This window comes from Haliotis asinina, chromosome 2, assembly GCF_037392515.1.
Source record: "Haliotis asinina isolate JCU_RB_2024 chromosome 2, JCU_Hal_asi_v2, whole genome shotgun sequence".
In the NCBI taxonomy this organism is placed as follows: domain Eukaryota; kingdom Metazoa; phylum Mollusca; class Gastropoda; order Lepetellida; family Haliotidae; genus Haliotis; species Haliotis asinina.
Genome location: NC_090281.1, coordinates 78585393 through 78600717, shown reverse-complemented (window position 1 = coordinate 78600717; position 15325 = coordinate 78585393). Strand labels below are relative to the sequence as shown.

Here is a 15325-nt window from a genome sequence, read left to right as displayed (position 1 = left end):
TACCCCTCAGCCCCCAGCTAGAAATGAGCTAAATTGCCCTGTATGTAAATTAGATTTAGAAACTAAATATAACTTTTTGATGAAATGACAAGTTTATGAAGAAATCTGGGATAAAATTTGCAAGTTACTATGCTATCTTTTTGCAATATCCAAACAAACTGTAAACATGACAATCCAGTTCATTTTATCAATACACCTGGAACTTAATTAAGCAACCCCTGATATATTTCATGATAGTAGAGCAACTGTTAACCATCGTTAAACATGAATGGGACTTTCTTGGACGCCAAGTGAGATTGAGAGAATTCCCTCTCCAGAATCTTGCACAGCTGGAAGCTGCTTTGCATGAAGAATGGTGGCAACTGCCACTTGGTCTTATCAGAAGGTTTAATAGTAGCATGAGGAGGAGGAATCAAGCTGTCAGCCAATCACATGGGGGACACACCCGATACTGCTGTCAGACACATCAGACGTTAACATGTGACATTCCTTGTGCATAATTCCTTGTAATAGTCATCCATTGACAATACTACGACCATACTTGTTCAGTGACTTTTTTCATCAAAAACCAAGTGACCAAATTGGAATTGGAATCATTTTCTTGATTTTCATGTGTCAATAGATTGTATGTTTCACAATCGCTATGGTTCCACTATCTTTGGAATAGTGAGAGAGTTACAGTAAGTTTTGTTTCTCGTCAACCCGAAAATAGTGAGTGTACTTAATTATTTTCCAGGTGTATATTATCCATACACAGCGAGAATTAAGTTTGAATTATAGAAAGTAGGTTTTGAATTCTAACAAATCTACCATAGTCATACATATATATGTTACTAATATATATACACTAGGGGTGTAGGATAATCTATGCATGTACACAGGTAAATGCTATGAATTTTGAGAAATTGTTTCCCTTTCTTTGTTCAAGTCCTCATATTTGTTTTATAATAGTCTGTAAATAATCAAGTCTGGACCAGAGAATCCAGTGGTCAACAGCATGAGCATTGATCTATACAGCTGCGATAAGAGACGTGTCAACCATTTCACCAAGTCAGCACTGTAAAACTGTAAAATGGTAGGCTCCCAGAAAGTCAACATACTGAACTCTTGGTAAGGTTATCAGACATCATTCTGTTTCATAACATTGACTATTGAGAATAATTTTTGTGAGCTGTGAATAGATCATATTAACACTGTGAAAATAGCAGTAGTACATAATCTTGGCTCAGAAGTCTTGTATGTTAGAAGTCATCCCGCATCTGCTTCCGTCTTGATGTATCTTCATATCAAAATGTACTTCATGACCACTGAAAATGAATAAACCTTATCATTTTATATTTCTTTTTTAGTTTCTAAGGTTACAAACAATTGTAATTTATCAATATCAACATTTCACATGGGTCAGAAGTAACTCTGCTCAACTCTGCTGTTGAGAAGACAGTAATCTGAATTTCTGTTAAAGTTTGCTATTAAACACTAATTCTGATCACCTAGTCCAAAAACACTCCTTATATCATCAACCTATTATCACTACATTTTCCAATAAGTCATGACCTGTGCAGATCCAGGGTAGAATAGGTTTTCAGCCACCCATACTTGCCCCAAAAGGCGACTCTGCTTGTTGTACAAGGTGACGAACGGGATTGGGTGGTCAGGCTCACTGACTTGGTTAACATATCATCAGTTCCCAGTTCCCAGTCAGTTGTGCAGATCGACGTGCGTGCTGTTGATCACTGGAATGTCTGGTCCAGACTCGATTAATTTACTTACAGATCACTGCCATGTAGCTGGAATATCGCTGAGTGCAAACTAAACTCATTCACTCCTTTGAACAAGGGAGTGAGTATAGTTTTATGTCCCTTTGGGCAATATTCCAGACACATCACGCAAGGAACTTGAAACATTACCCACTGGGAATTGAACCTTCAGGGTGACAAGTGAACACTTTAACCACTGGGTTACCCCAATGTACCCTTATAATACTGGTGTTATGTATAGACAAGGAATTCCAATGTGACACATTCAGGTCACAAGTTACTCTACATCCTCCAGCCTCAGCTTGTCAGTTGATGGTATCCTTTAAATGTGAGTAAGTCAGCATGCTACAATTTGCCTGGTACTGGCATTCAGGAAGATTTTCAAAGATCACCTACCACTAAGATAACATTAGCAGTAATTTATGACTATCTTAGTGTTAAGGGTGCTTCTAATACCCTGCCCTGGGCCTCTTTTCACAAAGCACTAAGGTGAATATAAAAGGCTGTGGTAACTTTAGTGCAATGTTAAAGAATGGGAGTTAAGGGAAGCCTTAGTAAAAGTTGTTTAGTCAAATGAGCTCTCTTGAGCTCAGTTCAAATAACATTCTTTGCTGTTATACAGTACAAAAGTCATTGATTCCAACAGTTACAGAAATTAAAAATTTATTTTACTTAATATTCAGCATTTTGTATTTTCAATAACAAAAACAATGCAATGAGATGTCAAAATATACATAAAAGTGTCACCTGTTGTACAAATTAATGATCAAGCTTAAACAATGGTAGCAATGAAATATAGAACATCACCGTAAAAATGCATCTACAATAATCAAGAATAAGAAAATTAAATATTCCAAAATAGCAACAAAAAAGTATCAATAAAAGAAATGAACATTATTATGACAATATATTGATGTATTAGGTCCAGTTTCAGATTATGACTGAGGGGGTGAGTTTTTACGTTTTACGCTGATTTTAGCAATATTCCAGCAATATCACAATAGGGGGCACCAAAAGTGGGTTCACACATTGTACCCATGTGGGGACTCGAAATCAGGTCTTGGCATGACCAGCGAACACTTTTAACCACTAGGCTACCCCACTGCGTTTCTAGGTTATGATACATGTACTTCATTTCTGTGCACGAGGCAGACACGGTTTAATTTTGTGAATAGGTTTCTTCAAATGTGAACAAAATGAGAAAAGAATAAAATATAACAGAATCATGTACATTATATCTCATTAATATATAAAACAATGTAAAATATATGGATTCTTATATACACGACCATGAAAAGATATCTTTAACAAATAAAATAAAAACATTCTTAACAACAAATTGAACAGACTGTCATGTTTGCAGTAGCCATGATTACTGTAAACAGGATTCATTAAGACTGGAAAATATGAGATATGAACTATCAGAATGAATAACATTCTGAATAAGCAAGAAATTTATGACAAGGAACGATGACTATCATAATACATGACTACATGTCTCAGAGCGTCATCAAATGACTTATGAGAAAGACATGCTTATTATTTAATAAATACTTAACACTGAGAGCTTGACATTACAAACGTATAAGTGCGTGATATAGCTCAAAAGAATTTGTATTTCAAGAAACATCTTCATACTTCAATACATCAACACAAATGAATTGTCAGTATATCTGTTGAACTTACAATGGAAAGCCAGATAATTCTACGAATATATGCAATGACAATGATTTATTGTTCTTAAGGCCGACTGACCCGTAACACAAAAACATTTACATATATATATTTATAATGTAATATAGTCAAGCTCTGGTTACAATTTATTGTTTCATATAACCTTGAATTGTGAATATCTTAAAATACAATTTTGCAAGCATAAATATTGTTTCCAGATCATTTAATAAACCAAATGTCTTATGTCAAAATAAAGTAGTCATAAGTTTAACCTAAATGGAACAAAGTTGAAATGCAAGTTCTGAAAAAATATTGAAATTTTATATGAACCTACAACATTTAATACACTATAGAAAGCACAATATAACAAAATGCAATACAAATGGTGGTAATGAATATCCACTTTGATTACAGGTACAATGTCTCTGAACAGCATTTTGAAGTGATGCACATGAAAGGTGAGAATTTATACACATAATCAAGAAGTTGACATACATAAAATCATCACCTTTTACCTCTACAATGATAAAACTATTACCATTCTGGTATGAAGTTGGAAAAAAACTTGATTCTGTTAATTGGTTAATCAGAGGTTTCAAATAACAACACATACAGGTGGAAATGAATACAGGAGCATATGAAAGTCAAATATTCCTTTATTCCTTTCCTTGTTTTGTGCATGCTTTGTGTTGTACATCCCATGAAATACAGGAACACTTTTACTTTCATGAGATCCTTATTTACTTCCATCAGTAGATACATGAACAAGCTGACTTGACTGCATGTCATGGCATTATTATTGACAACAAAGCAGGGATGAGAATGGGTACAAGTGAAAAAAGAAGAAAATGAGCCAGAATTGTTAAGGGTCATAGGTCCCCATGCCAGACCCCATTACCCCAGCGCAATGATATCCACCGAAAATTCTCATCCCTGATAAAGTCTACTTTCTCCGTCATTGTAGGTGGACATTTTGAAATCAAATGTGCTATAATAGGCAACAAACTACATGGGGTGTGGATGTAATATATGGCAAATACGTTATAGACAACATATTAAAGATGGTCATGCTCACAATCACAATGCTTAGATCAGATGCTGCAAGACGTACAGAGTTGAGTCTCATTAATGGTACACCCTGCTTTCCTTACAATTAACTATAGCTGGAAAGTCAATGTACCATACCAAGGGTAACATACAGCAAGTAATGATACTGGGACTACATGGTTACAGATCTGCCGACAATCCACAGAATGTGAATGGGACATAAGTGCTATTAGTGTAACAACTACTTCAAGGATCATATTGTTATAAAACACTGTGCATGACTAAATTCAAAAACAGTAGGGATGCAGTAAAATGTCATTTTTTTCAGATTTTGAAAGAGTGCACGATTAAATTTAAGCTATATTAAGCTATATTGTAATGGGTACATTGTGAATGGGTGGCTGTGGTCATCTGTTGGGCACAACATGAATGGTAAGAGGGTGAAGAGTCTGGGATTAGATGCTGATGGAATTTGGCACGATGTCGGGGTCCAGATAGATGTATGGTGGGTTCCTTGTCTCATTCCGGTCTTTCACTGTCTTGCTAACTTCTTTCAAGTCTTGACGAAAACTGTTAAAAAAAACAAATGAATGTAGTCAGTAAAGGTCTGGATGTTCAATAAATTCAGGAAAATGATGTGAAGCCTTTCACACAATGGATAAAAAAGAAAATGAATGAAAAGTGTTTGGAAGATTAATGAAGAAAATAATATATAATGAATGGACCTTAAACAGAAAACATTTACGACAAACTCCATCCTGCATGTGCAAGTTGTGGTCTGCTTTGAAAGTTGGAGAATTGTCTCCCTTTGAGGTTAGGGTCTGCATGTCATGAATTTGAATCCCATGTTCACTAGATTATGACCTTTGGTATATCATCTGATTAATTTGCTCATGGTTTCGTGGTAAACAATCTATGTGACTTGTGTCAACACTTACGCATCCACAATGTCCCTAGCCTTGGGGTCAAAGATGTACTGGACCTCAAAGTCTCCGAGATTCTTGGTGCCCCTCTGACTGAGGATCTTGGTGACAGTCATGATGTCCAGGGTTGTAGGCTTGTCTGGCAGAGCAGCAATGATGTTGCTCTCTTCCAGGGGAGACTGAAACATGAAACAACAGAATCGGGTCAGATACGCGTTATTCAACAGCTATAAGGTGACAGCATCATCCTTTTTTCTGAAACCTGAGCGGGGATACATGATCCAAATAAGGTTTAAACAATTATTCAATAAGCTGACAATGAAGATGTCATTCGTTGGGAAATCTACAAGATTTATGGAAAGTGATGACAGCCTAAACATGCCATGTTTCAATAACTATTCAATGCTTTTACACTGTATGACAATGACCATCTGTGGACTGGCAGCTGAAGTTTGATATGGTACTGACATGGTGATGCGCATCTATATTTTATGAGTGCTTCAACCTCACAGTTTTCTTTTTCAACTGGATGAAAGTAACTAGAGCATTCATTTTAGTGTAACAAAGTGTATCCAGTATTATGCAACACTTTATCTAGTATTGTGCAATAGAATGTGCAGTATTATGCAACAGAATATCCAGTATTGTGCAACAGTGTCCAGTGTTATGGAACACTATATCCAGTATTATGCAACACTGTATCCAGCACTGTGCCATAGAGCGTCCAGTATGGTGCAACAGTGAATCCAGAGTTATGCCTCCTTCTCACCTTGTCAACTGGCGGCACACCCCTCATGAGACCAGGGTAGTTGGGGGGGAACGCATACTCCTCATACTGGGGGAAGTTGGTAGACGCATGAGACACACTGCATGTGTAGATGATTGTCGTAAGCACCATAATCAGCTGATCTGTTGTCGTGAACTTCCCATTGGCAGGAACTCCCTGGAAAATACAACAATACAAACATGTCCTTATTCAAGCAACAGGATGGATGTTAAAGAGGGACCCTGTCAGAGGTGAGGTGCCCATGTTCAAAATTTGCTCAAAATGACCAAATGGCTTCAATTATTCAGTCAAACGATATGGTTTCAAGCGATTCATTTTGCCTTGCATCATGAATACATTATGCAATATTTCATCAAATTAGAGAAATATTTTAAGTAGTGTGCATACCTGGGACACATAAGGTGAAATTTGCGCAAGTAAAATGAGAAAATGACATGTCAAATTTGTAAATAAACATCAATTTATCAAAGCCTTTGTCCTTGCTTCTTATCACTAGAATACAAGAATATAAAACCAAACTTGACCAGCAATCGATAGGTGATGTAGAATTCTTACCAGTAACCCAACGCCTCCATCCTCACGAGCTTTTGTCAGTTCATGGCCCCAGTTCTGAAGTTCCCAGTCATCCTTGATTTTCTCAGGAGAATCTGAAACATCAAAATAGCATTACATTTAAATTTATTCAAACATAAAACGTATGCGAGTGTGAGTGCGTTTAATGTTGCTTTGACTAGTATTCTTGTCCCGAGAGTTATACCATACAGTAAATTCCCTGAGAGCTGATAGTATTATTGAGAGTTTATGCACTATTTACTTTTAGAGAAATGTGGTGTGAAATAGTGCCTTTACAAAAGCTGGACTGTCTCGATTTGGATCAGTCTTTTAGTATTGGAAGTGTCACCCCTTGTGTATTTTATGCAATGAATGTAGTGTAAGAATTTTTAAAATCTTTATTTCTTCACCAGTATTGTTCAAAATGGTAACAGAAGTAAATCATAACATATGTATATATACATATATAATAGTAACTTCATCCACAGATAACTGTTATGAAACAAAAACAGAGCTTTACTATCGCAATTGGGGTTTAGACATCGCTGTTATAGGTTTCTGGGATACCCAGTTAACAATAAAGTCAATTAGACCAGCCCTTCTCACCCCCTCCCTCAGGAAATATGTATACTTAATTACTGGTGTCTCCCAAACAAATCAAATCACATTTTATGTATTCAATAGGATACGGTTTTCCACTGGGAACTTTCTCAGTATAAATAGTTGATTTGTTGTTTAACGCCACCCTCAGCAATATTCTAGCTAAATAGTGGCAGTCTGGAAATAATTGAGTCTGGACCAGACAATCCGGTGATTGACAACATGAGCATGGAGGAAAATGGTTGGGATATGAGGTCAACCAAGTCAGCAAGTCTGACCACCTGATCCCATAAGTCACCTCATATGACAAGCATGTGGGTATCTTCCCCTTATGACTACTCCCAGTTTGACTACTTATGAACACAGACATAAAATGGAGCTGCCCTACACTTAATAATGTACTGTACCTGTATTGCTGATTACCCCCAGTTGGTCTACTGGGAGTAGTCACAATGGGAATGAACCAACATGGCTTACTGAAGATGAATTCTAACCCAGATCTTAATGGGTGCTCTGATTAGTACTCACCATAGTACAGCTTGACATATTTGCTTGCATAAGCGTTGATCGCTTTGTACAGTAGCAGAGCATCATCACGGAAATGGTAGCCAGGCAACACACTCAGGTCATCAAGCTTAAAAAGACAGATATATTATTGCAGAATTTAAATTACATAATTACATCGGTACAAAATATCACATGTAATCATCATTGTTACTTCTTTTTAATTTTTTTTATTTTGAAACTGTTGATGTTTGGATGATATAATACAAATACAAAGATATATTTAGACTGGTTTAAGAAAGGAAACTCATATATAAGAATAAGCTAAAACTACTGGAAAATCATGATTTTGCAACTAACATGCACAGCATTGTTATTTATTTATATCAACTAATGTATTTACTTGAAAAAAACAAAACGGTGAAATACACTTGTTATTTTATATATTATATTATTGTTTGTTATTTTCAACTTCAAGTAAGTCTGCCACAGACTTAATAACTGACAGGCTCAGGAACAATACTTTATTACCCACATAGCTATTACACTATTTTCTTTTTTGTCAATTGCAGCTTACAGACCAAAAACTTAAACTGTAATCAATATTTGGATCATATGTACAACTTGAAAAAAATTACTCAGGAAATATTTCAGTATTTATGAAATTGTTGAAGCAAATATGGAGGAATTACACGTCACATAAAACCCTCTGATTATAACTCTGTGAGTAGTGGGAATATAAGCTTGTATACTTACCCCTCTCCGTCGCAGATCTTCAGGAAGTGTACCATGAACATCCAACCGCCACTGTTCCAGGCTGAGGACACAAGGGAGAGAACTCTTGCATTACTGTTGTTAATATGGTTCACAACCATAGTGACAAAGCATTTTTACCCTTTATTTTTATTCAGTGGTTTACAAACAAACCTAATAAACTGAAATTAGAAAATATGCATCTGTTACTTCAAAGAATGGTATAGAATATTTGAATATGTAATAAATTGTCAACACAAGCAGAGAAATGAATATGAGAAAACTGTATCTTCTGCACAATGTCAGTGATACCACAGGCCGGCACATACCCTCTCTTAATCAGTTCGAACATTCCAACGATGCCAGCGTTCATTGTCTTGTCCACCCAGCCTCCCTCAGAGACGAGCATCTCCAGGCCACGACTGAAAGCCACCAGACTCATATACAACATCCGTCTGTCCAGGCTGATATATAAGTATACCAGACAGCAGATTATAAAAACTCTTTTACCAGTCTGGAATTCGTCACTCCTTACATCACAAACATGGTTGCCCAGCACCAGTTCTTTATCTCAAAAGTATTTGAGTAATTTGGTGCTGGTTCTCAGACAATAGGTTCTGATATTCATTGTGGATGGCCTCTTTTTGTTGGTTAGACAGTTTGGGTGAGAATCATTGTCTTCATATTAATCAATGGTACAGGAGGCTAAGGTTTAAGGTCAAGGCTATGTCCAGAGTTCAGTCTCCCTTCATGTGCTCGTTGCTAGAAGCACAATCATGGATGCATGATCATCAGTATCTATCTGGGTCTCGAATCCTTAAACATTGTCCAGGGAGCATGGATTCTGATGCACCATAAATGTCACACTATGCCTTATGTTGTGCGAAAAAACATGTTTTTCTTAATCCGATTTTCATAATTCAACCAGGACATTTCATCATATGTCCATATGAGGTAAGAGATTCTATAGTGAGTGATTAAGGTCTCGTGTCTCTTTTACCAATACTTCATCAGGATCATCGCAGGTGACTCCAGAAATGGGTCTCACACATTGTACATGTGTTGGGAATCCAACACACATCTTTAGTGGCTATCTCACCATCCAATATTCACAAAAATAAAGTCATATATCAACATTAAACATACTCTCAACATGTACTTCACTTCTAAAATGGCAGAAACGTTTTAAGTCAAGTAACATGCAGTTGTGAGGGTTTGAAAAATCTATCAAGGCCTTACAATGTATGTGATAACTCACTAGTAATGTACAATAGGACACTTCTCAAATCTGGCAATTGTTCGTGTTAAATGTCAGTCTCAGCACTTCAGAAAAAAAACCAGATTTATGGATCCATGTGTCAAACAGCCTCATACAGTGTTAATACCACAACAAGGATAATTGCTCCACACAAAACAAACAATATTAACTGTCTCTATCGCCTGAAGTGTCAGACACTCAGTGAAAAGTAATTTCCACCCTGCCCTGAAGCTGAATAAACTGAAACACTTCCCCTAAATCACACTAACATTGGTATCTCATTCCTCAAATGATCTCAGACAGGATGATACAGATTTATACCACCCCTGAAATTTACTGCTTTGCTATGCATATACAGTTGCCATCAGTTTTGGAAATAGTTTCCAAATGTTAGCCAGTCAGCTAGCTATGCCTGTAAGTTACTAGTCCACAAAAGAATTCAAAGCCCGAAATTTGAATGTGGCAACAAAAGATTGAAAAAGAATAGATGAGAATGAGATACTGTCGGCATGAGTGGCGTTTCATCATTAGGCTGCTGCTGATGAATAGACATTATTTTCCATGATTTTACAGTCATTTTACAAGTCAGACAGAGAGAGTAATATATGTACAGAATGACCCCATGAAAATTCAGTATTCAGTCGGGCCAGGATTTACTGGCCCAACTGGAGTTTTACACGCCACAGGCTAGCAGGCCAGTGGCAATTTCGCACATTGGTTGCCGTGAGTTATTTGGATTTCAACAATTAGTTCCTGATTGTGAGCAATCTGTTGTGATATAGTCTGCAAGTGCACACAAAAATAGTCATGTAATATTATTTGTGTTACCCAGATTTTATTTTTACAATGTGAGCAATGGTCCGTCTAAGTGACATCTGCCTTGTTCATGTTTGATCTGCTAAGTGATGGTGCCAGAGTATGTTGATCCAAGATGAAGATATACTCATTACCATTCCAGTGAAGCCTAAAGGTTTTAGTTTCAGGCATCACAGAATTATATCATGCTGAACCCCATATGAAGGAATATTTCTCTTTTAGAGATTACAGAATCATAACTTTAATCTATTAAACAAAGATGATTTTATTTCAGGGTTTACATAATCATAACATGTCAAGCCCCATTTCAAGGAAGCCAAAATAATTTTTTTCAGTGATTACAGAATTGTAACATGTTTCAATGCGGCCAAGATGTTTGTGTTTCAGTGATTACGGAATTGTAACATGTTTCAATGCGGCCAAGATGTTTGTGTTTCAGTGATTACGGAATTGTAACATGTTTCAATGTGGCCAAGATGTTTGTGTTTCAGTGATTACGGAATTGTAACATGTTTCAATGCGGCCAAGATGTTTGTGTTTCAGTGATTACGGAATTGTAACATGTTTCAATGCGGCCAAGATGTTTGTGTTTCAGTGATTACAGAATAGTAACATATTGCATGCTGTTTCAACAACATGAAGACTTTCATTTTTCTGAAACTTCAACAGACTGATCATATTTAGGATTGTTCCATTTCTTGGAAGAGGACGTATTGTTAAGAATCAGGAAAACACATTTCTCACGTATCAACATAAATGTGAACCTAAGCACCAATCGTCCACTCTAAAGATACACAATTTGATTTCCTTACTATGTGTTCCTTTCATTCTGCTTTCTCTGAACTTAGTACACTAAAACTTAATCCATACAATAGCAAAAGAGTCTTACAATTGATCAAATATGAAATATCCTTTGTCATTATACACATCTGCATGAGCAACTGTTCTGTTACTCTGACAGTATGTTGTGTTTGTAATTTATTATATTGTTACTGTGTATAACGTTTGGGCAATAAAACAGCTTTATGTTGTACTTGGTATTTATCTCTCTCTCTCTCTCTCTCTCTCTCTCTCTCTCTCTCACACACGCACGCACGCACACAAATAATGATTCAGAGTTCCTGTGTAAATGTTTTAGCTTTATTCTCTATATGTTCTGATTAACTGTCCAAGTAGTGTTTATCTTTTCTCTTCACATCCCTGTCAGGAGCTGCATGTGGAGTACTCACGTGTTTATAGCTATCAAGTATAGGAAGTGTGGCGCAAGGAGTTTGAAGAGAGGATGAGACTGCGAGAGGTTCCGATGTGTTGCCACAGTGACGCCTTCCATCAGCAAATGTGTGTAGCCTGGAACAAATTAAATGTGAAAATGTCATTGTTTTCTGTAAACATCATTAAAAGAAAAAGAACTCATTGCATCAGTTGGGCAAACACTCCAAAGTACTGAAACCCAACTGTATTAAGTATGGGCTTAATAAGGTTTGAGGATGATTAGTAAATGAACCAGTAAGAAACACTCTGGACTTCGGATTCCTTTCTTGCTTAATTCTGTGGTCTTGATTTATTCCACAGGGTCTTGATGTATTCTATAGGGTCTTGGTTCATTTTACAGGTGCTTGGTTCATTCCACTGTGTCTTGATCTATTCTATAGCGTCTTGATGTATTGTATAGGGTCTTGGTTTATTTTACAGGTGCTTGGTTCATTCCACTGTGTCTTGATCTATTCTATAGCGTCTTGATGTATTGTATAGGGTCTTGGTTCATTTCACAGGTGCTTGGTTCATTCCACTGGGTCTTGATCTATTCTATAACATCTTGATGTATTGTATAGGGTTTAGGTTTACTTGGGTACAATATGTGAAGTCCACTTCTGGTATCCCCTGTCATGTGGTTGTTGGTATATTGCTTAAAGTGGCTTAAAACTGAACTCACTCACTTTTTATAGGGTCTTGATCGTTTCTAAAGGGTCTTGATCTATTCTATAAGTCTTGGCATATTCTAAAGGACCTTGGTTCATTTTATATGATATTGGTTCATTTTATGAGTTCTTGATCTTTTCTACTGAGTCTAGGTCTATTCTATAGGGTCTTGGTCTATCCTATAGTGTCTTGATCTATTCTAAAAGATCTTGATCCATTCTATAGGTACTGGATCATTGTATACTGTCTTGGTAAATTCTCTAAACTCTTGGTTCATCTGACAGGGTCTTGATATAGTCTATAAGGTATTGTACTACACAACAGGGCCTTGATGTATTCTATTGCATCTAGGTCTATTCTATAGGTTCTTGGTCTATTCTACTGCATCTTGGCCTGTTCTGTAGTGTCTTGACATATGAAAAAATAACACATAGAAAATATTATGGCCTTATGAAACCTGTTTTCTCACTCCAATAAACATACATAACTAGATAGGGATGGGTTAGGTATTGTGTACCTATGATTAAGCCATAAAGCTCATGATTTCAAAACTCAATGAGCCATTGACAAAAGCACTAGGATCTGAACAATACTACCAGCACTGCTTTCACACAAGACTGATCAAATCAAGGTGACAATACCCGCTGGACAATACAAGTCCGTCAATACTTCCCACCATCCCTGCTCACTACACACGAACAGCATTACAGCCAGCTTCCGTTATGACCTACCCCTGAAAACACCCAGCCATCAATGATACACTCTCACTCGATCACGTACACTTTAGACAAGCCAGACCTCAAAATGATTAACTTTTCAATAGACACTGTTTAAATGCATCAGAAATCAATGTCAATAAATATCCTGACAATGACCAAAATTTTAACAGCTTAATGTATTGACAGAGCCAAACGAGCTATGGGTATTGTGGATTCCTGGAATTGTAAAAGCATGGGATAAAATGAAATAAAGCAGGACTGATTAATGTCGACTGGGTTCAAACTAGAGTTAGAATGCCATTACACTGTAATTCCAGAGCGCAACCTATTAACAAGTCATTCCGGCAGTGATACTCTGGTTCGAATCAATAACGGCTAGGGAAGGTTCCAAGGGACATTTACCAAACTTTGTAAAGGGTATAAGGTTCCACATGTGTTGAAAATTCCATGAACTTCATATATATTGATGCAATTCATGAAGCAATTACAATGAAACATAGGACCAAGCCGGGGAATTAACTCCCAAGTTCATTATTCATAATGCTTTGCCAATCTCACTTTCAGATTCACATCTACTACAACTAAATGACTTTGTGTTCATTCTATCATACCCATCATTTTCCTATGTATATGATTCCATTGTATACACAACCAGGACCATTCACGGACATATTTTTTATCTGAATTGAATGCCAATGATAAAAAAAATTGTAATGTAATTTATATTAAGCCACAATATGAGAGTACATATGGAATTAACATGCTGAGATGTTGTATTACCACAGCAATAGTACCCTTGAACATACAGGTTAGAATTGTTTCTCAGCAACCCATGCTTGTCTTATAGGTGACTAATGGACTGGGTGGTCAGGTTCGCTGATTTGGTTGACATGTCACCATATCCTAATAGATCAATATTCATGACGTTGGTCACTGGATTGTCGGGGTCAGATTCAATTGTTCACAGACATAAAACTGAAATACTGCTGAATGTGGTATAGAACAACAAACAAACAAATCCATGCCAGCAGATGGATCTGGAGTAGCTATGGTAACAGAATGGCTGTATCATACACTGGATTACTGACAATGGTCTGGACAATCTGCGAGGAACCAAATACAATATCACGAAATGCAGCAATGAACTCATCCCTAAGTGGATGACCTGGGTGTGTTGGATACAGGATAGTCTGGATGATGTCTCCTTGTTTTGTAATCTTCCTAGAAATATGACAGAAACATCCACATCCTTCCCTGTTCCTGAGAAAATGTGTCACCGAACTCAACACAATCACCAAACCACAGGCTGCAGCACAAAGATCATCCTGCAATTTACGATCTCTACCAAAGGAACAAACACAAGACTGGAATGGTCTCTGGCACCATGGAACCCACGTCACTCTAGGCCTGAACATTCTATGTCAGTTGGAGCCACAGTGCTAGGTTCATACTATTCATACCATTCAAGTCTGCAGCGTGGTGACATTTAATAATGACATACAACTTGATGGAAACTTTGAGATTTGCTTTGAATCAAATCCTGCTGTATTCTAAAACCTAGCTGTGAGGTACAGTGATGATAAGGTGCTGTGTATTTGCAAATAAACTGTATTGCAACATACTGCGATTCAGGTACCTCTATTGTGATACACATTATGATATATTGGAAACTGAGGTATTTGACAGTGAGTGACACTAATTGTTCATGTCAGTCCTATTGTCTACACTGTATGTCCCTAAACATATATGTCAAAGTTAAGTTGCATAGCCATGGATTCTATATTCTTTTTCTTGACAATTTTTAGTTGTACAGTATGCCATTTTGTCATTGAATAACGAAGGTAAACATTTGTTGTCAAATAAAGTATGCATAGATTATAATTTAAACTATAAATACAATCATAAAAACTTCATGTATGTTCTTTGCCCAATACAGAGTTCTCAGAAAGAATATTGCAATACATATCATATGAGAAGCATTTTGCAACATACCGGTATATACCAGATATACTATT

General features: G+C 36.7%; 1 protein-coding gene across 2 annotated transcripts in view; it reads right to left on the bottom strand.

The window, feature by feature from the left end:
• Positions 1–2403: 2403 nt before the first annotated feature.
• The window catches only part of LOC137274381 (allene oxide synthase-lipoxygenase protein-like), a 76988-nt gene continuing 64066 nt past the window's right edge, over positions 2404–15325 (bottom strand). For both annotated transcript variants that reach the window (XM_067807537.1, XM_067807536.1), the window contains 8 exons: positions 11901–12018; positions 8927–9019; positions 8601–8661; positions 7869–7974; positions 6744–6835; positions 6171–6344; positions 5417–5580; positions 2404–5048 (listed from right to left, as the gene is read on the bottom strand). In XM_067807537.1, the coding sequence (XP_067663638.1) occupies positions 4934–5048; positions 5417–5580; positions 6171–6344; positions 6744–6835; positions 7869–7974; positions 8601–8661; positions 8927–9019; positions 11901–12018 (923 nt within the window). In that variant the 3' untranslated portion in view covers positions 2404–4933. The remainder of the gene's footprint in view (positions 5049–5416; positions 5581–6170; positions 6345–6743; positions 6836–7868; positions 7975–8600; positions 8662–8926; positions 9020–11900; positions 12019–15325) is intronic.